At 39.2% G+C, this 22,885-nt stretch overlaps 1 protein-coding gene across 2 annotated transcripts in view; it reads right to left on the bottom strand.

Annotated features, from left to right (window-relative positions):
* The window catches only part of LOC149466432 (intraflagellar transport protein 70A), a 97,567-nt gene that overhangs the window by 53,405 nt on the left and 21,277 nt on the right, over nt 1-22,885 (bottom strand). For both annotated transcript variants that reach the window (XM_089672536.1, XM_089672537.1), the window contains exons 3-8: nt 16,667-16,876; nt 15,197-15,253; nt 12,638-12,773; nt 6,643-6,747; nt 4,372-4,500; nt 1,125-1,174 (exon numbers count right to left, since the gene is read on the bottom strand). In XM_089672536.1, coding sequence (XP_089528662.1) covers nt 1,125-1,174; nt 4,372-4,500; nt 6,643-6,747; nt 12,638-12,773; nt 15,197-15,253; nt 16,667-16,876 — 687 coding nt within the window. The remainder of the gene's footprint in view (nt 1-1,124; nt 1,175-4,371; nt 4,501-6,642; nt 6,748-12,637; nt 12,774-15,196; nt 15,254-16,666; nt 16,877-22,885) is intronic.

Below are 22,885 nucleotides of genomic sequence, written 5' to 3'. Positions count from 1 at the left end.
CGAGTTCACTATATGAACCACGGATGTATTTATACATGTTGATCATATCCCACCTTAATCTTCTCTTCTCAAGAGAGAATAAATTCAGTTCCTTTAATCTTTCCTCATAGCTGAGCTCCTCCATGCCTCTTATCAGTTTGGTTGCCCTTCTCTGCACTTTCTCCAGTTCCCCAATGTTCTTTTTGTGAATTGGTGCCTAAAACTGAACTGCATATTCCAGATGAGGTCTTACAAATGATTTGTACCGGGGTAATATGATATCTCTCTCTCTCTGGGGTCTATACCTCTTTTAATACAAGAGAGGATTTGTTCGCTTTAGAAACCGCAGCTTGGCATTGCATGCTATTATGAAGCTTGTGATCTACCAGAACTCCCAGATCCTTCTCCACCATTAATTCCCCCAGTTGTACCCCCCCAAGTATGTATGATGCATGCATATTCTTAGCCCCCAAGTGCATAACCTTACATTTATCAACATTGAACCTCATTTGCCACATAGTTGCCCAATTAAACAGTGCATAGAGGTCGGCTTGTAAATTGGAGACATCCTGTAAGGACGTTATTCCACTGCACAGCTTGGTGTCATCTTCAAAGACTGAAATGGGATTATTAATCCCAGACCCTATATCGTTTATAAATGTATTAAAAAGTAAGGGTCCCAACACTGAACCTTGGGGTACACCACTGACAACCCTAGACCATTCAGAGTATGAATCATTAACCACTACTCTCTGAATACGATCTTTTAGCCAGTTTTCTAACCATTTACATACGCATTTTTCCAAGCCCGTAGACTTTACCTTACACATTAGCCATGTGTGGGGAACTGTGTCAATCGCTTTTCCGAAATCCAATCCAATATTGTAAAAGGTTTTGCATGGTATCCATACTGGGGTGATGTGACAGTCATACAGTAACTGAATCATATAATAAGATGAACTCTCCTAACTAATGAAATCAGTAGCTTACATCACGATGAGAGGGGTTTCTATCTGTAGGGATGTTTATATAAAAGTACAAAATTTAATCTAAGAAATACTTTATACAGAGAGAGGTGTACTGTATATCATGAGGCTTGTAGGAGCTTCAAGTCTATTGATCTTTGGTCAACATGATATCTGTACCTCTTCAGATCGTGGCGGCATATCTGTTAGTGCTTCCTGTGCTGCATCATCTAGGAGAGAATCATTCAATGAAAACACTTTATTTCTAAGCAAATTGTGATACACAACAGTAAACTGTTTTCTGAATACAATATGAGAATGGATGATAATGTACTGTTCCTATTTATTATAGCAAAAATGATTTCATCAATTGTGATTACAAGTAAAGTGTTACTAAACCCACAACAGTAAAATCAGTCAGTATATGCAGTAAAGTACAGTTTGCTTGTTATACTCACTGTGGAACATAAGGAGTTAATCTTCCACATTGTGTAACCCTAGGTTCACACCTATGCAGTCTGCGCTTGATCCGTTTCTGCAGTACTTTTTGCAGTGCATTTTGCATTTTTTGGACATGCAGTTTTGATGCATTTGGCTTTTTTTTCCCCAACTTGTTGCTGGGCAGATTAAAACAATAAACACATCAATACATGTTTCGAAAACGCATCACAAATGCACTACATGCATTTCTGCAGCATCTCTATTGAAGTCTATTGAACCAAAATGCAACTTTTTGTGTTTAAAGAAGTCCCTGACCCTTTCCAAAAAACACAACGGGTGAAAATGTGGAGATGTGAATGTGTCTCATGTTAAATCATGTTAAATGGATTGTACTGCGTTTCTGCAAAATGCAAAACGCACAGCAAAATGCTTAGGTGTGAACCTAGACTTAAAGCGATTCTAAAGGTTGATTTTTTTTTTTGTAGGAAAATAACAAACATGTTATACTTACCTGCATCGCGATGAGGCTCAGGTAAGTATTGAGGGGGCTGGGGGAGCTGGTGCACACAGAGTTTTTTACTTTCATGCATAGAATGCATGAAGGTTAAAAAAAACTTGAGCTTTTACAACCACATGATACGGCGGGCATTGGTCGCAGTGCCACGCGCTCACAGGGAGTGTGCACAGGCTAAAATGGCAGGCGCCGTTTATGAACGGCAACCTTCCCCTGTACTGCTCCCATCCAGCCATTTATATACATAGGCCGGACGGAAAGTGGTTAAAGAAGGTTCAAATGGAGAACGTTTGAGTTTGATCACATGATCTTTGGCCTCTCTAGGGTTTCCAGCCCACAAGACAGATGATTCCAATAAGCTGCAGTGATAGGCTTAGAAGTAGGCATTATTCATGGACAGCCCTACTAAAGCATATCTATGGTCAAAATTTTAAATTCTATATTCATTTCTATTTTGAATTTCATTCATTTCTATCCTACTCTTAATAATTTGAATACTCTTAAGGTTGGAAAATTACTTCATGAAGATACTCACACATTTACTGCCTTCTGTGACACATATTCCCAATGCCCTGTGAGTAGGCACTGCTGTGTCATACATTTCACAGAGCCTGCCTTCTGAACTACAGAGGTGTTGAGAGGAGGAATTTCAGGAGGTGGAGTCAATAAAAGATGTCAGTTTGCAGTCAACAAGGTACCATGAGATATGTGGTCCTTAGAAATTGAAAGTATGGGGAATAACCAGTGGGGGTAAAATTCATACATGTGTACTCTTTGCACTTTAGTTTCACGTACTGGTACATCGCCGCCTACTTCTGGGATAAGGGCGTGCACGTGCACGCCCCCTGCCCAGCACCCCTGTGAGTATACACAGCAGGGCCTGTCAGCAAGTCCTGGTCAATGATTCATGGCTGGGACCTGCTGATTGTCTGTGTGCAATCACAGCCCCCAGCTCTATACAGTTAGTGAAAGCAGAACACTGTACACACATTACACATAGTTAAGCACATATTTAACCCCTTGATTGCCCTAGATATTAACTCCTTCCCAGCCAGTGTCATTATTACAGTTACAGCGTGTAGTATTATCACTGATCACTGTATTAATGTTACTGGTGATGTCAGTTTCAGTTAGTCAGCATCATTTAGTGTCAGTACCGCAGTCCCCTTATAAGTCGCTGATCGCCGCCATTAGTAGTTTAAAAACAAATTTAAAAATAAAAATTCTAGTATATATACCATAGTTTGTAGATGCTAAAACTTTCAAGCAGACCAATCAATATACACTTATTGGAATATTTTGTATCAAAAACTGGTATTAGAATACATTTTGGCTACAATTTATAAAGAAATGTGATATTTAAAAAAAAAATTAAATTGGATGTTTTATAGCAGAAAGTAAAAAAATAAATAAAAATAAAATAATTAAAAAAAAATAATAAAAATATTATATATATATATATATATATATATATATATACTGTGTATATATATATATATATATATATATATATATATATATATATATACATATATATATTTTTTTTTTTTTTTCAAAATTGTCGGTCTTTTTTCATTTATAGGACAAAAAATAAAAAACCAAGTGGTGATCAAATACCACCAACAATATATTTGTGTGAATAAAATGGTAAAAAATTTAGTTTGGGCACAGCGTTGCATGACTGTTTAATCACCAGATAAAATAGCACAGTGCCGCCATGGGGGCACCCATGCGGGCTCGCTCCCGAGCCGCCCTGTCTATTGACAGAGTGAGTGGACTCAGCCCCATCCCCTGCTCCCTCATCACAGCTTTTCTTTGACAGCAAGTGCCTTCGTCACAGCATTTCTTTGATATGCAGCCTCGCTCCCAACAGAGCAGGCAACTCGGCCAGATCCCCCGCTCCCTCGTCACTGCTATCAATCTGCTCAGTGAGGATGGATACAGTGGCTAGAGCTGCTGCTCTCATGCACATCGCTGGATCAGATTGGGCTTTGGAAAGAATAAGGGGGGGGGGGGATCTGGGGGATCTTACAGCACAGAAGGTTTTTTTTACCTTAATGCATAGAATGTATTAAGGTTAAAAAAACCTTAAGGATTTAGAACCACTTTAAGACAAAGTGCCATGGTGTCTTGGTGACATGTTTTTCTCTAAAATACAAATCATCTCGTCAAACTGTTCATCACACTATCATAGCAACATTTAGAAAATGTAAAAAGTGCCATGAAAGTTACTTATGGGTTTAATAAAATGTCACTATTTTATATACTGTGCCTACTGATAGCAGATAGTCTATAAATTCTATGCACAATACTATGGCGAACAGGTCTTGCTACTGCATAGAAAACAATGATGTAACCAAACTTAATAGTGTCTGTGGATTATTTTGTGCGTAAAACAGCAATCAATATACGTTCATCTCCCTTCAAAATTTACATTTGTATTTGACCAAAATGTATAAATATTGAGCTTACTATTTTTTAACTGGTATTCAATAGCAGCCTTGAGGTTAAAGGCTTCAATTAACGCAGTTTCATGCAGCACCAGGGTGTTTCCAACACTGCGCACATCAATGCCTTCTGTTTTCATGCCAACCCCGAGCTCTGGAGAAAAACACAAAGAACTAAATTTCTAGATGCACAATAGAAAAATGATAAATCACTAAGGCAACAATAAAGCTAAATACTTCCTTGGAGCTTTAGCACATAAAAAAATTAGTAGATAAAGCTTGTGTTAACATTTTGATTAATAATAGGCAACCTTATTTTGCAATAATAAGATGTCAGTAAACACAAACAGCTTGTAGTAATCTCACTATAGGCAGGATAGAAATCGGGACTTGCCTTCAAGCTGGCGCAAAAACATGCCCCTCTACCATCATACAATACAATGTTTGTGGATATACACATTGCATTTTGAGTGAAGAGAGGAAACCGTTCTGTCTTCGCCCAAATTTGACATCTGGCAGCAAACAAATTTAGAGTGAGCTAATTGGACTTATTCTAGTAAGGGAAGTATTGTTCAGATATTTCTGTTTGTGAATCCACTAAAAAGGTTATTCCTTTACTACTGTCCCTATGACACCGGGACATGAAATAGGTGGAGTGGTTGTCATTAGGACAGGAAGCCACAGTCATGATTAAAAATTTTTAGAAAGAAGGGAAAAATAAAGCTCTCATTAGAAAGCTTGAATAGTGGGGTCTATTTATTCAGATTGTTCAGTTAGCATGGTCAACATGGGTTACCTTTACAAAAAAACTTTAGTTTTGTTGATTATCATAATATATTTGATGCCCAGACCATTATGTAAATTGGTTTTACAGTTTAGCTTCTTATTTCAATCTGTAGCTATGACTTGCTAAAACTGGCATAGTAAGTTTTTCTTGCAACTGTGAAAAATTACTGTGTGGGCCATAAAAAAAAAAAATTTGCTATGCAAGCCAGTCATTTTTCAAAAATTATGTATAAAATTTGAAGTAATATTTCAGGAATCTTCAGCACTGTTAACTGCAGTCTTTCAGTGATTGTGATATACTGGCCAAGAGTAATAATACTGGCTCTGATCATGTATTATTAGGGGACAGACACTCCTACTCACGTAGGACTTACTGCTGTTTCAGTATCTACAGAACACAAGTATGTAAAAAGCTGCAATGACATTCTCTAAAATCCTTGCAATAAATATAATTTACCTGAAGATTCATTTTTAAAAGAAATTTTGAGTTTCACTTTAATAATAACATACAGTACACCCTAAAACATACAGTTAGGTGCATATATATTTGGACACAGGCACAATTTTCATACTTTTGGCTCTGTATGCCACCAGAATAAATTAAAATTAAACAATCCAAATGAATTTGAAGTGCAGACTTTCAGCTTTAATTCAAGGGGTTGAACATAAATATCAAGTACAAATTTTAGGAACTGCAACCATTTTTATACCCAGTCCCTCCATTTTCAGGGGACAAATGAATATAATCTTATATAAAATGTTCATTTTTAATATTTTGTTGAGAATCCTTGTATTTGATCTCATGAACTCTTCTCTTGATTGTAGACTTTATGATACGCCCACCTCCTGGAGAGTGTCCTTCACTTGTCTGGATGTTGTGAATGGGTTTTTCTTTACCATAGAGAGGATCCTGTGATCATCCACCACTGTTGTCTTCCGTGGACGTCCATGCCTTTTTATGTTGCTGAGCTCACCAGTGCGTTCTTCTTTCCTCAGAATGTACCAAACTGTTGATTTGACCACTCCTTATGTTGCTGTTTTCTCTCTGATGGATATGTTTTGTTTTTGAAGCCTTACAATGGCCTGTTTCACTTGCATGGACAGCTCCTCTGAACGCATGATGTAGGTTCACAGCATAAGATTCCAAATGCAAATACCATACTTAGAATCAACCCCAGACTATTTACCTGCTTAATTGATGAAGAAATAATGAAGGAGTAGCCCACACATGGTCATGAAACAGCTTTTAATTCAATTGTCTTATTACTTTTGGTCCCTTGAAAAAGGGGGGATGGCTACTCTTGAGAGCTGTAATTCCTAAACCCTTCCTCCAATTTGGATGTACATACCCTCAAATTAAACATGCACTTTCAGCCCATATCCATTATATAACTATAGCTTGAATATGTTTTGGTCAATACCTGAAAAAAGCTAAAATTGTGCCTGTGTCCAAATATATATGGACCAAACTGTATATAACTTTTAATTTGACAAAACTTGTGGTTTTTACCTGGATGTTCTCTGATGCCATGTTCTATTATATCTGCAATGTGCTTTAAAGCTGGTGCATATTGTTTCATGCTATAGTAACACAAAGCAATGTTGTAAGATAAATCTGTCCAAACAGAAAAATAAAACAAAGAAAAGTTAAATGAAACAAAAAATACAAATCACCATTCTGCAATTGCTCAACAATGCTCCTATTCTAAATCAACTACTGCAAAACCACACGTACAGGAATATTAAAAACAAAATAAAGGTTTGCTGGTTGATTTACTAAAATTGGAGAGTGCAAAATATGGTGCAGCTGCGCATGTTAGCCAACTTCTAACTTTAGCTTGTTCAAATAATATTTGAAAGAAAAATCTGGAAGTGGATTGGTTTCTATGCAGAGCTGCAACAGAGTTTGCACTCTCCAGTTTTAGTAAATCAACCCCTTACTGTGTCTAGGCCCCAGATGCAGAAGTAAGTTAAAGTATTCTGTTATGAGGAAGAGGAAAGGGTAAGTCCTGTCTCTAGTTTAGCCCTAGCATGTTTTCTGTTCTACGGTGACACTCCTGCTCATTCATAGATAAAGTACATTAAGTAAGCATTGTCACCCTAGGACAGGAAGTGTATTACGCAGAATCAACCAGTGAAAACAAAAAACAAAAGCCAAAAAATAAAAAAACTATGGTGGGACTAGATCTGAGGACTGGTAATCTGCCACTTAGGCCTCATGCACACTGGGTTTAAAGAAATGCTGCTTTTACAGGCATTTTTTTTTAGCCTGTGAAAGCTCCTTTATGTTAGCCTTTGGGGGTTAATTTACTAAAAGGTAAATAGGCTGTGCAATGCAAGTGCAATTGCTCCAGATCTGAGGGGAACATGGAAGAAAAATAAAAAAAACTGAATTTTTTCCTTGCATATGATTGGATGAAAGAAATCAGCAGAGCTTCACCTCATTTCAGAGCTACCTCTTGGATATAAAGCAACTGCACTTGCAGTGCACAGTATATTTACCTTTAGAAAATCAACCCCCATGCGTACATGCACATACAGGAGTTAACCGGTTTCCCGTCACTCTATAGCAGAACTACTGCTACAGGGCTGAGCAAAATCATGTGTGTGTGTGTGTATATATATATATATATATATATATATATATATATGTGTGATTTTACATTTCCAGGTAGGGGTGCGCGAGTGCCGCCCTACCCGAGCTGCCATTGCCAGCTACAGCTGCCAATCACCGGGTCCCGGATGGAGATTCCCCGCCGGCACCTGGTAATCGACGAGGAACACTGATAGGAGAGAGGTCTGTATGTAAACAACACAGATCTCTCCCCTGTCAGCACTGACATGCTGCTTTGTATTGCTCTACATAGCAGACACAGCACACACAGTAAAACAGCACACATTAACCCTTTGATCGCCCCAGATGTTAACCCCTTCCTGCCCAGTGCCATTAGTACAGTGTCAGTGCTTTTTATTAGCACTGATCACTGGGGATGTCAGTGGCAGTTAATCAGTCCCCCCCCCCCAGTGTCAGAATGTCCACCGCAGTCCTGCTATAATTCACTGATCGCCACCATTACTAGTGTATAAAAAATAAAAATTCCAGAATATATACACCGCCATTTGCAGACGCTTTAACTTTCACGTAAACCAATTAATTTACATGTATTAGGATTTTTTAGCAAAGACATGTAGAGGAATACAATTTGGCCTAAATGTATGACAAAATTTTATTTTTTTTATTTTTTTACTGGATATGTTTTATAGCAAAAAGCCAAAAATATATTTTTTTTTCAAAATTGTCGCTTTTTTTTGTTTATTGCACAAAAAATAGAAAATGCACAGGTGATCAAATAACACTGAAAGAAAGCTCTATTTGTGTGAAAAAAAGGACACAAATTTTGTTTGGGTGCAACATTGCATGATCGCAGAATTGTCAATTAAACTAACGCAGCGCCGTATCACAAAAAATTACCTGGTCAGGAAGGGGGGTAAATGCTCTGGAGGGCAAGTGGTTAACAGGTGTATTAGAAGAGTAGCATTTACCTATCCCTTTTGCCTTCAAGAGAGGAGCTTTTGGACATAAAAAAAAAACTAGGTGCATTTAGCACTCAAGCGTTAATTCATTCCAAGGGCAAAAATAAATTAATATTCTGGCCGATGGAATGAATGAAAACTCAAATGTTTGATGCAGCTAAACGTGTGTGCAAAATGCAGCTGTGGTGTGTGTTTTTAAGCAGCTTTTCTCCTGCTTATGGTGTTCAGAGGAACTGAGCAAAAGCTCAGTGTGCATGAGACCTTTAACTGGGTGGGATAGACTAGGAGGTAGAGTTGCATATCTATCCATGGATTTGTATTGATGTAAGCATCAGTAACAAAATGATTTTAATATGGATTTTTTGTAAATAAACCTTTTTTATATAATTTTAACAGCTGATACGTCTTATATTGGTACCTCAAAAAGTCCCATAGAGGTTGGTACCTTATTGTATGTGAGTGATAGATAAGGGAAGTGAGTACCTATTTAAAGAGTTTTTACACTCATATGAAAACCTTATTAGATTTGTATAGTGCTGAGAACCAGATGCTGGTCTAAACCTAGCTGCAGGAAAGAGCATGCATTCACTGGGAAATTTCCGGGGTGGAAGCCCTGCGACTCACATTAAGTGAAATACCGTATGCCTTATATGCATATTCGATTACAGACCTAACAGGAAGTAAACTTTCTAGAATTTAGCCTTGTAGAAATCACAGATTGAGAGATGCCCCTGTCTTTTAGAACCTGGGATTCAACAGCCATGCCAATAAAAGCAGTTACTGTGAAAACAGGATGGCGAATCAGTCCTTGAGACAGAAGATCCTGGTAATCTGGCAGTACCCACGGAGCATCTGCCAGGAGTTTTACCAAGTCAGCATGCCACATTTGCTTGAGCCAGCCCAAAGCAATGAGGATCACCAGAATACCCTCCATCTTGAAACTGTGAAGCAGAAGAAACATTTTCAGGGGAGTAAAAGCAGAGATCAGGGTACACTAAACCGATGGAGCCAACAGAACATCCGTTGCTTTTATCTGAGGAGCCTTCTACCTGGAGATAAAGATGTCCAGTATGTTGTTACACCTGGATGGCAGGAAATCCACATTTAGCATTCACCAACAGCAACACAGATCATGTCCAAGCTCTGCTGGCTAAGGCAATCTGCCTGCCAAATGTCTATGCCTGGAAAGTACACAACTGACAAGGCTAGGACTGATGTTCAGCCCCGGAAAGGGTCTGTTCTTTGGAAGTCTTCTGGTTTCTCCCAGATAAACTATGTTCCTCAGTGGGTCAGAATTATCTGACTAAATTGGGATTGGATGGCTTTCCAGCAGAATGGTCCAATGCTGCAGAGGCAGTCAAATAGACAAATACTCCAATCGGGAGACTAGACTTCTACAAAGACCAAGTACCCTGCACTGACAGGGTGCCAAGATTTCCTTCCTGAACTAACAGGCTGGCATCCATCGTGAGGATCCTCTAAATGAAAGCACATCCCCAGCTCTGGAGCCTGATTCCTTAGCAGCAAGCTAGGGACAACCTGGTCAACAAGTCTTTCTTGAGATCGGATCGACTTGTCCTATATGAACAAAATGTTGTGTTGCAGAGGCCTGGAATGAAACTGGGCAAATGGAATAGCCTCAAAGGAGGCTATCAGGCCGAGAACTCTCACGCAAAAGCAGAGAGTGCGGCGGCTCGTAGACTGCAGAGTTCATATTTGATAGTTCAAGTCCAGAGTGTATCCAACACTAAAAAACTAAAAGTTTTCATAATAAATACATTTTAATGTACATGGGCAACAAACAGAAGCAGGTCAAAAGCAGCATGCTTTTAAGTTGGGGTAATTTTTCAGGTGTATTTTAATGGATTTAACATGTCTTCACATTAACTTTTGACCACTGACTTTTGTAAATGAAAAGTCATGAAAAAGAAATGATAAGCCCAAGTATACACCGATCAGGTATACCTTTATGACCACCCACTTAATATTGAGTAGGTCCCCTTTGCTGTCAAAAGACTTCAAAGCCCGGGTTCACACTAATGCGGTGTGGGAAATTCTGCGAATCCTATGAGTATCCTGCACCGCATTGCAATCGCGTCGCGTTCATGTGATCTGGTGCCAATGTTAAAATAATGACACTCTGAAACAGATAGCAAAATACGATGTGATTGCCAGAAATCGCATCGCATGGGTGAGAACACCCATGTGATGCGATTCAAGTGCAGATAAAAAAAGGATCCAGCACCTTTTTGGTGTAGATGTGATGCAATTTGAGCCATACACAATGTATGGCTCAAATTGCACCGCACGGACTTTGCATGTAATTCGCACAGGAATGCGGTGTTATTCCTGTGCGAATTACATGCGGTGTACCACACCACATTAGTGTGAACCATCATTAACCACTTGTCTACCAGGCACTTATACCCCTTTCCTACCCAGGCCAATTTTCAGCTTTCAGCGCTGTCACACTTTGACAATTGCGTGGTCCTGAGACACTGTAGTCATATGAAATTTTTATAAATTTTTCACACAAATAGAGCTTTCTTTTGGTGGAATTTAATTGCCACTGGGTGTTTTATTTTTTGCGCTATAAACAAAAATAGAGCAAAAAATTTGAAAAAAAAGTTTTCCTTTATTTTTATTATAAAATTTTGCAAACAGGTAATTTTTCTCCTTCACTGATGTGCGTTGATGAGGCAGCACTGATGGGTGGCACTGCTGGGTAGCACTGATGAGTGGCACTGCTGGGCACAGGTAGGTGGCACTTCAGGGCAGCACTGATGGGCACAGGTGGGTGGGACTGCAGGGCACAGCGTGAGGAAAGTGCAGCCGATAACTGGCAACTGTATTTACCTGGTGATCTGCTGTGTCATTGGACACAACTGATCACGTGGTAAAAGGCTGCCGTGATTGGTCGTTTACCATATCCCATGATCAGCTGTGTCTGTAGGACACAGTGATCACCAGCGGCACTGGGTGCGCGCTGCTGGGGGCATGCAGGGAGCGTGTTCTGGAATGACGTCCATGGGCATCGTCCCAGAACCAGACAACCGCGCTGTCCTTCGGCCATAGCGCGGTAGGGAACTGGTTAAAGATATGTTGTGGAACCAAGTCGTCAGTAGCAAATCCTTTAAAGTGATTGTAAAGGATATCTTTATTTTTGCTTTAAAATGAAAGAGGTTATACTTACCTGTTCTGTGCAATGATATTGCACAGGTCGTCTCTAAACTCCACCTCTGGAGTCCCCAGCCACCACTGTCAATTCCTTCTACCTCTGTGTGCCCCCTCACCAAGCTATGTGCTGAGGGGAAACCCATGCAGGCATGCTCCTGAGCTAGGCAGTGTGCATCCATAAACACACACAGTGCCGGTAAGCCACGCTCCCACTCCTTCCTCACAGGAGTTTGACAAACAGCAGTAGAAGTCTCCTAGGAAACCAAGTGAAGTGAAGGAGTGCGTTGGATTGGACAGCGTTGAAGAACAGCGTTGGATTGGTGAGAGGAGCCAGGTAAGTGTTTAGGGATGGTGGGGACAAATAGTGGGAATGCATTAAAGGTAAAAAAATATATATATTTTTTTATTTTAGAACCACCACGGTAAGTCCTTTAAGTTGGGAGGTGGGGCCTCCATGTATAGGACTTGTTCTTCCAGCATGTCCCACAGATGCTTGATTGGATAGAGATCTAGAGAATTTGGAGGCCAGGTCAAAACCTCAAACATGTTGTGTTCCTCAAACCATTCTTGAACCATATTTGCAATGTGGCAGGGCACATTATCCTGCTGAAAGAGGCCACTGTCATCTTTCATCATCACAATATAGGTGTGAAGAGTCCCATAGGATTTAAAGAGCTAAATTTTACATGCATTTTAGTTCTGCTTTTTATACGCCAAAAGCGCATCAAAAACTGATCAGTGTGAAAAGGCCCTAAAAGTCAAATCATCTTGTTTTGCATTTACTCTTATTGTACCTTGTTTATATCCCACAACTTGCATGGCAGTGAGGAATTTTTTGCAAGCCTCTTCATACTGTCCTTCTTTGTAGAGCAGGCAGCCCAAATTTATCTCACTATCTGGATCATCGGAAGGCATCTGTTCTACTAAGCCCTGAAAAGAACCACAAACTTAAATTTAGACTTCAAAGAAAAGGAAAACAGTCCCGCTTAATGTAAACATATAAAATACAAAAACACTTGATATTAATATTGCACACAATCCAATGCAATAACTGAAGAACTTCAAAACCATTTTAGGGTTATATAAAATAGCTGCACCTGGCACTTTCAAGCTCCAGAGCAATAAAGTATTAGGGTCAATGTAACAGCATTAAACAACCTAGTGATGGCTTCCGATAACCATAACATTATCCAACCTGCTTCTCACATCCACTGCTGATCCACAATTGAATCAGAGAGAAGTAAATAGGAGTCATTTCATTTCTGCACTGTCAAGTGCACATCATAAAAAGAATAGCTCAGGCCCCTGGAGCCCCATTCAGTCATCAAGATTTAGAAATGGCTGCATTTTTACTAATTCTGGCACTTTATGGAAGTATAATTTGTAAGTGCAATTTTTTTTTCAATAAACTAAGTATAAAAATAAAAAATAAAAAAAAAAGAAATGGTTGCATTTTTACTAATTCTGCCACTTTATGTAGCTGCATTTCATTCCAGTATTTTGTTTACAGAAAATTTAGTTTTACAATTATGCACCCACATGTTAAACTAAGAAAGTAAAGAGTAACTCCACTTTTGTTGAGAAAACAAAAAAATGCACCCTGGTTGGTCAATTTACTATGCAAGGATTTTCACAAACTGTTAAAGATTCCTACATTTTTCTGCTCTGAAGAGAAAGCTGTATGTTTCACCAAGTTTTTTCGATAGTGATTCGGAAAGGGAGTGACTAATTCATTTTAATCAGTTGGTGCATTTGGAGTGCTCTCATAAGCTAGTGTCTTCATCCCTTTACATGTGATTCACCCTTAGAGAGTAACTCACCAAAAATAACATTTTTGTTGCAGAGGATGCCCTAAACCTAACTTGTATCCTAATGTAGAGTTCTACACACAAGCAGGAAGTGACATTTTGGGGGGCCAATCAGGTCTGACGAAGAAGCAACAGCTTTGAAATGCATTACCGCCCCTTCCTGCAACATTACGTTCCCGTAGTGACGTCACTTCCACCCAGCGGCCATCTTGCATTCCAGCCTGGTTCCACAGGAGACACAGCCTGTACACGCTGCAGAGGACTCAATGTGAGGCAGGAGAAGTGGCTTCCACCACAGCCATGGCCCCCAGATGTCCATCCACCCTCTCTTCTCTGCCTCTGGAACCCCATCTGGATGAGTCCCTATGTATCCATGCCTGCTAACTACTTACTTCTTGTGAGTTATATACCATTGTGTGCAATAAATGATTGTCAAATACTGCACTTAGTCTGGTGCCCCTCTCTCTCATTCTATACACTGTGTATGGAACACTTCCAGGAGCCATATTGCATTGACTTTATAGAAAATTAAAGTGCTACAGTTTGAAAAGAAAGGTGATTTTTAATCACATTAAATTACAGTATGGCATGTTTAGCAATGTATATACTATATTCATTTTTCTTTACTTGCTATATTTTTTTGTCGAGAAACTGGAGTTACCCTTTAAGTAGTTTTCATTTGAAACTTGCATTAGGTCATGTTATGGTAAAAGAACTGCCCACTATCTTCCATAAAAACTTTGGGCTCAGATCGAGCAACCCATGGCATCACTTGTTCTACACGTCCTACTACAGCTTAAGTAAGTCCACCCTCTACCTGACCTTACAAAACAAATCCTTGACCTATGAGATAGGGCCATCTCAACCTTAAATATTTACGCATATATTAGTCTAATGACCCCATTGTTCCTGCAATGCATAGATCCACATCTGGGGCATGGAACAAAATAACTCATTGCATACTTGTTACAATACTAAAAACAGGTCCACTTACCTCAGATCCACCAGGGACCCTTTTGGGACCCTGTATAATAGACCACTTGCTTTCAGTTTTCCTAATTCCTTCAGTCTATATCAAATAGAAAATAAATGCCCACCCCACTTCTATTGAGAATGTACTAGTTTGCAACTTCCAGACTTCCCTTTCCCAAATATATACCATCCTGTCAGCTTCCTCACTCCCCAACCTCCCTACATGCAAATTTCTGTATTGAAAGTATCTGGAAGTCTATTTTAACTATGTTCTTTAGAGTGACAGTGGGAAGCGGTTAAACAGCTAAATGAATCTAATTTGACATGATTTATGCTTATATATCTGCATGATTAAACTACCTACACTTGAATTTATAAGTCTATGCATACTATACTGTACAGTGTTTATTATTATGTGACTGTTGCAGATGCTTTGATTATTTCTCTTGTACTGCCTTCAAACATAAACCTAATAGACCAAGAATGAACAAAAAGGACCAGTACAAAACGAGTTTTCACTGTTTCTGTATATAAACATGTAAAAAAGTGAGTTAAAAAACTAAAAAGGGTTACCTTAGCTGCCGACAGCTCCTCTTCCCCATATTTAATGCAAGCTTGTAGTTTCAACATCTAAGAAAAAAAAAAAGAAAAGCCATCAAACAAGCTGGTTTATGTACTCTAACAGTTATCAGCATGGCTGATTCAGAACTGCAAAAGTCTAGCAACATAGTTACATTGTCGGTCTGCAAAAAAGACAAAAGTCCATCCAGTTCAACCATTAAAAAAAAAAAAAAAAAAAAAAAAAAAAGTTAATCCTATACCCACAGTTGATCAAGAGGAATCCAAAAAAACCCAGCAAAGCATGATCCAATTTTCTCCTGCTGGGAAAAAAATTCCTTCCTGATCCCCCGAGAGATGATCGGATATTCCCTGGATCAACTTTCCCTATAAATGTTAGTATACAGTTATATTGTGTGTATCTAAGAAAGAATCCAGGACTTTTTTAAAGCAATCCACTGAGCTGGCCAGAACCAACTCTTGAGGGAGTCTATTCCACATTTTCACAGCTCTCACTGTGAAGAAACCTTTCCGTATTTGCAGATTAAATCTCTTTTCCTCCAGATGTAAAGAGTCCCCCCTTGTCCTCTGATGACCTCAAGGTGAATAACTCTACACCAAGTTCACTAAATGAACCACTGATATATTTATACATGTTGATCATATCCCCCTTTAATCTCCTCTTCTCAAGAGAGAATACATTCAGTTCCTCTAATCTTTCCTCATAGCGGAGCTCCTCCATGCCTCTAATCAGTTTGGTTGCCCTTCTCTGTACTTTCTCCAGTTCCCCAATGTTTTTTTTGTGAATTGGTGCCCAAAACTGAACTGCATATTCCAAATGAGGTCTTACTAATGATTTGTACAGGGGTAATATGATATCTCTCTCTCTGGAGTCTATACTTCTTATAATACAAGAGAGGATTTTGCTTGCTTTAGAAACCGCAGCTTGGCATTGCATGCCATTATTAAGCTTGTGATCTACCAAAACTCCCAGATCCTTCTCCACCATTGATTCCCCTGTTGTACTCCCCCTAGTATGTATGATGCATGCATATTCTTAGCCCCCAAGTGCATAACCTTACATTTATCAACATTAAAACTCATTTGCCACATAGTTGCCCAATAAACAGAGCATTGAGGTCGGTTTGTAAATTGAAGACATCCTGTAAGGACGTTATTCCACTGCACAGCTTGGTGTCATCTGCAAAGACTGAAATTGGATTTTTAATGCCAGACCCTATATCATTTATACATATATTAAAAAGTAAGGGTCCCAACACTGAACCTTGGGGAACAATAACTGCAGGCTCACACTATACTAGCCTTGCCAACCTTACTCTACATTCTTAAGATAAGTGAATACATGACAATAATACTGTATATTAACTATAATTATTTAACATTTTCCTACTGCACATCATCTACTTTTATTATATTTGTCATCGATCCAATAGGAAAAAGTTGTAATACATCAAGCACCATTACCTTGCTTTGGTAGGCAGGGTTATCCAACAGAAATGTTGCTTTCATTGCCTCTGGATACAAGCATGCCTTGTACAAAGACTGAGCATAATACAGTTTATACTCTTCCACTTCAGGATTGATTTGCATAAGTTGATCATAGCAGTCAGCAGCATTCACGAAGTCTTGCATCTGAAAATAGCAGTAACCCAAGAGGGACAGGCCAGCCCTAGACTAGAAATAAAAAAGGAGATTAAAATTTAGGACATAATATGACAATGCTAACCCAAGGCAGGAAGGTTATTTTATTATAACAAGGCACAGTTTGGTTTATGTAATAATCTGGATACCAAGGCATTGGGCTTGTTCACACTTGACTAAATTTCTAATGCTCCTATAGCTTTAGTTTAGGCATTAAACAGGCGCTAATGAGCTTTAGTATGGGTATTGACTGACTTTTTCTTTCAAATGAGTTTTCATTGAATTTTCAAAAGAAAATGATATAGACATAAGTGAGCAATCCATGACACAATACAGTTGTCCAGTATGAGACATGCAGTATGACAATCAGTAATTCACATATAGTGATTGATAAGGCAAAAGGAAATTACAGAAAGCTGTGCCTAGCAGAGTTCCACTCACCCTGTCAAAAAATAAAAGCAGCTACAAAAACTGTAGCTACTGACTTTTAAATAACAGCCACTTACCTGTCCCTCGGTCCTGAGGTGTGTCCCCCGCAGCCCGTTTCACCGGCTGTCCTGTATTCCAGGAGGCCGGCATCTTCAGTGTGGGTACCCGGCTGTGACAGCTTGCGGCTTTACAGCCGGGTACCCACTGCACATGCGCGAGTAGTGCTGCGCTTCATGAATGGTCCTGTAGTCTTCTGGGACCCGTCACGTGTCCCAAAAGACTACAGAGAGGGAGGACACCTTCTGCTTCTGGTCGCATAGTCGATCGGACCAGAAGTGGGAGCGGGTACCTGTCAAATTCGGGTACCCCCTCCCCACCCCCCACAGGTTCCAATCCTTAATGGGGAGTGGGGGAGCAGTCCTTAAAGCGGAAGTTCCCCTTTTGGGTGGAGCTCCGCTATATGGTCTCATTTATCATGTGTCAAAAACTTATTGTGTTCTTAAACATGTATGTAATTGTAAAATATCCAAGTAACAAAGGATAAGTAATACAATCTTTCAAAAACAGTAAGCCAGCAAGTTCTTCTTGGTTAATAAACTAGAGATCACGGGATTACAAACTACATGGTCCAGTATTTTAAGTATAGTATAGTAATAAAGGTGCAAACTTATATGAAAATAAGTTAAGATAGGCCAAATTCAGCCAATGGGGAACCTAAATTGTTGCCAAGATTCCCATCTTCGGTGAAAGTCATCTGCTGTACCATCCTTGTATGCCATTAATCGTTCATATCCATAAATTATATGCAGATGCTGCTTAACTCAGATATGTTAGGATTAGTGCCGATTTCCATTTTCTGACAATAATGAGGCGTGCTATAAATAAGATATTTAATGATATAGGTTTTACTGAGGGAGGATATTTATCCATGTTCACATTTAAGAATGCCTGCTGTACATTGACATTAATAAAGATACCTATTACTTCTGATAACAATCTGAAAACTTTTTTCCAGTAGCGTCTAATATGAGGGCATGTCCAAAGCATGTGGACAAACCACAACCACAACCCTTCCAGCAAACATTAAAGCCCCCTTTAGAACATTTAGCCAACATGTAAGGAGTCAAGTACCAACTAGGATGGATTTTTTCTGCCAGTTCCCAGTAGTTTGAACATTTGGAAAATGAATAATTTTACTTGATTGCTTTTTGCCACTGATCATCTGTAATAGAAACATTTAATTCCTTCTCCCATTTGATTAAGGGAGTAGTTTTAATGAATACTGTTTTCGATTGGAGTAAATTATAAAAAAGGGACATACCCCTTTTCTCTGATGAATAAGAATTCCAGAAGGACCAAGTTGAATTTGGGAGGATTGAGTCCAAGATTGTGTGTTGGGTAAGACATGCTGCAACTTTGGCATATAGTAGGAAGTCCCGCTGGGGGATAGAAAATCTTGAAATAAGTCCATCAAATTAAACCAATTTCCCTTTTAAGATGTCACAAATATTTTTGATCCCTTTAGCCTCCCAATGTTTAAAAGATACCTTCTGAAGGAGGAATTGGAGAGATTCCAGTGGTATGGGAATTGTTGTGGGGCTAGCAGATTTGCTACCCTCAGTTAGTAAGTAAGCCCATGCTTTAAGTGTCGCTGTTATGGTAGGATGTGTATGAGTTTTTTTAATCTGACATAGCTGGGACACCAGCAATAAGGAGTGTAGGTTACCTGAAGGAATACAGGCTTGTTCTATTTGGCACCAAAGTCTAAGCTTGAGGGGTAGGATCCAGAATTTCAGTTGGTGGCCGTATGGTAGTCTTTTAAGATAGGTACCCCCATTCCTGCTGACCTATGCTTTGTGCGAATGGTAAATGAGCATCTAGCGTTTTTGTTTAACCAAATATATTTAGATATTTTAATTTGAAGAATTTGGTAGAAGCTATTAGGAACACAAATGGGTAATGTTTCAAAATAATACAGAATCTTTGGGAGGACTAGCATCTTAAAAGCTGCTAATATGCCTGACCACGATAGATAATGTTTCTTCAATTTCTCTAAATCTCGACAAACTAACTCAATAAGGTGTACTAAGTTTGCTTTATAGAGATTAGAAAGAGGGGAAGTAAGAGAGATGCCCAGATATTGCAATGATCCCTTGTTTCATTGGAAGGAGAACATAATTACCTTAGATTGTACGCCTCTTGAGGGTTAGGGACTGATATGAATGTACAATATATATGTAAAGCACTGCATAAATTGACAGCACTATATAAGTACCTGAAATAAATAAAATAAATAAATAGACTGCAGAGAAGATTGCAGCTCTGTATTTGTATTGATATCTACAATACCAGATTACGTTTCGTTGACCTTATAGCGTGATACTTAGTTAAATAGCTGCAGTATGTTGTATGCTTTAGACAGGGAAAGAGCTGGATTCGTTAAGGTCAAAATTACATCATCTGCAAATGTTATAGTGTGGGACTTGTCAAGGACTTTTATGCCTGACATTTGCGAGTGTGTACGGAGCTTTTCTGCAAGTGGTTCCATAAGGAGTGCAAAATTAAAGGGGAGATGGGGCACTCCTGCCTTGTTCCATTTGTAATAGAAAAGGTTTTAGAGAACAAACCTTCAGTGAATACAAAGGCTTTAGGGTGTGTGTAAAACGCCAAAATGGCTGCATGTATTTCTCCAGTTAGACCAAACTTTTGCAGCACCAGTGACAAATAGCCCCAGTGGATACTGTCAAAAGCCTTCTCTGCGTCTAACTTAAGAAATAGAGAGGGCTCACATGACTCCGCCACCCTGTGCATAAGGTTTAGAATGTGCCTGGTGGCGTCTGAAGCTTGTCGCCCAGGGACAAAGCCCACTTGGTCTTGTTTAATCAATAAAGGTAGATGCGCTAGTCTCTTTGCAATAAGCTTGGCATAAATTCTAAGATCTACATTAAGTAATGAGATCAGTCTGTAATTTTGAGGGGAAATTGACTCTTTCCCTGGTTTGGGAAGTGTCACTATAGTGGCAGTTAACATTTCAGAAGGAAATGAGGCAGAGGACACAGAGGACTGCTTTATACACCCTCTCAAGGCGGGGAGTCAGAGTGGAAAATAGTTTATACGGTAGTATTCGAAAGAGTATCCATCAGGGCCAGGACATTTGTTATGAGGTAAGGTGGTTATGACATCAGTAATCTCCTTAATGGTAAATGGTTGGTTTAAAATGAGAAGATCTTTATGTTCTATTAGGCATCCTTCCCTAAATTATATACTTCACTGTAGTAAGTGCTAAAAGCATCTGCTATATCTTGTGGGTTATACATTTTGCTACCTTTGGTTGGATGCAGCAAAAAGGTATTTTTTGTTTAGAAATACTTTCTTTAAGTTGGTTAGCTAAAAGCTTACCTGCCTTATTGCCATGACAATAGTAATTTGCTTTCAGTGCTCTTAACTGATGATTATGTTGAGATAATAAAAGTGTTCTAAGTTCTTATCTGGCTTGATAGAGCTTTGAGTATGTAGAAGCTGAAGGCTGTGCTTTATTAGACTGTTCTAGGGTTTGAATCTTTGTAAGAAGGTGATCTAGCAACTGTGTCCTATGCCTTTTAGCTACACTGCTCATTTTCAACAGAATACAAGATTGCTCTTGTTTTCAGGTAAGGTCACGAGGAAAACATCATTCCTCTATCTATTGGCTTTGGTCTCCGTACACCCCCCTCCAACCGTGATGGACACAGGAGCATGGTTGGATCAGGTAATAGTGTGAATTTCTGAATTAATCTCTGATTGTAGCAAAAACCTGTAGACTAAAAACAAATCAATTTGAGAGTAGGCAAAGTGCATGTGAGAGAAAAACGTATAGCCCTTTTCAGTGGAGTGTTGAAATCTCCACACATCAAAGAGTTGAGAAGAAAGCAAAAAGCTAGCCAAAGTTGCTCAGCAGTAGCGGTTACGCCCAGGATCTGACATGTCAAGAGTACGATCGTGAATGTCACTGAAGTCTCCACATAGTATGATATGTCCTCGGCTTATGGATTCTTTTCTCCAAATTATTTTCAAATAGTGGAGAGGTTTCTCATTAGGAAGGTAAATGTTGATTAAGGTATAGGTAGTATCATTGATTTCACAGACTAGAATGATATAGCGACCTTGATCATCTGGGGTTTCAGGCAGGAGCCTAAAAGCAACTGTATCTCTTATTGCCACTAATACACCCCTTTTTTGATGAGGTGTTTGATTGATAAATATGTGAAAAATGTCTGTGAGAAAATGTGGGTGGCTTTCTAGTGCTGAAGTGAGTCTCCTGGAGACACAGAACATCAAATTTGAAAGACTGAGCTTCTTTCCACATCATATTCCACTTAAATTGGCTATTTAAGCCTTTGACATTTAGTGACGACAGTTTGAACTGCATCTTGATCAATAGATGTAGAGGGCTACGAGTATGTGGTATATTTAAGAATCTTCTTTAAGGGAAGAGAAAATGGACAGTACCTTATGGATAAATAGTTGCTTAAGATCTACTTGTATTGAACTTCTGAAGGGTGAGTAAAGGTTACCGCATGGAAATAGACCTGAAGCTTAAGCTGTTTGCAGTCTCTTTTGTGTGCACCTTTAGAATATAAACCAGAAGAAAAGGCTAACAGAAAATTCCCATTTATTTAAGACATTGACAACAGATTCTGGTGTAACAACCGATTGGGTATAAAAATAACGATCATGTAAGGAATCTGAGCAGATATGTATCCACTTCAATTTTGGGGGTTATAGAAAAACAAACAACTAGGTATAGCTTTACGTGAGCCTGATGGAGCTATACTTATGAACTATTAGAGCAACATAGACGGAGCATATTAGCCAGCTCCACCATCTTGCCAGTTAGTGGGTTGCAGTTGAAAAGTGCAGAGATCCTTGGACATGTTGCCTTCAGGGTCTAGGATTTGCCAATCCTGTAACAATGTGAGGCCTTCCTCATCTGTTGTGATGGAGAATGTCTTTCCCTCACGAGTAATTTGCAGTTTAGCTGGGCAATACCACCTGTAGGTGATGTTATGATTGCGAAAGGGTTTAGTTATTGTGGCTAAATTCCTCCTGCTTTGCAAAGTATATTGCAACAGATCCACTTAGAGAGTGAGGCCTTGCATGCACTCTGGGAGATGATCCGGGTTTCTCATGAGGTTCAGCATTTTTTCTTTGGTTTGGATGCGAACTATGGTGTCCTTAGTGAGACGATCATGTACCTGCCTGGGTTTGGAAAGCCGATGAATATAATCTATAGCAAGCTCCTCAGTAAGGGAATCTGGTACCTTGAGATCCTTGTAGAAGTAAGCATGCAGCTCATGATGTTTACCAGATTCTGGGATGCCTCTGATCTTTATATTGTTCTTTCTGGAACAGTCTTCCAAATCTGCTAGCTTGGTTTTGATCCAGAAGATGCCATCTTCCCATTCGTTATGCGCATCTACCAACTCATTAAAGGTGTCTGCAAATTCCCCCATTTTGTTTCCAATATGTAGCACTCTATTGTTAACCTCATTAATATCAGATATGAATTGTTGAACTACGGTTAAAATATCAGTGTGGATAGTGCTTCTCAGTGATACCAGCATGTCTTTTAAG

The sequence above is a fragment of the Staurois parvus genome, unplaced genomic scaffold (assembly GCF_062004578.1).
Source record: "Staurois parvus isolate SC_StPar_1 unplaced genomic scaffold, SC_StPar_1.0 ptg000130l, whole genome shotgun sequence".
NCBI classification, from domain to species: Eukaryota; Metazoa; Chordata; class Amphibia; order Anura; family Ranidae; genus Staurois; species Staurois parvus.
Note: the sequence above shows the minus strand (reverse complement) of the source record. Positions and strands in the feature narration are given on the sequence as shown.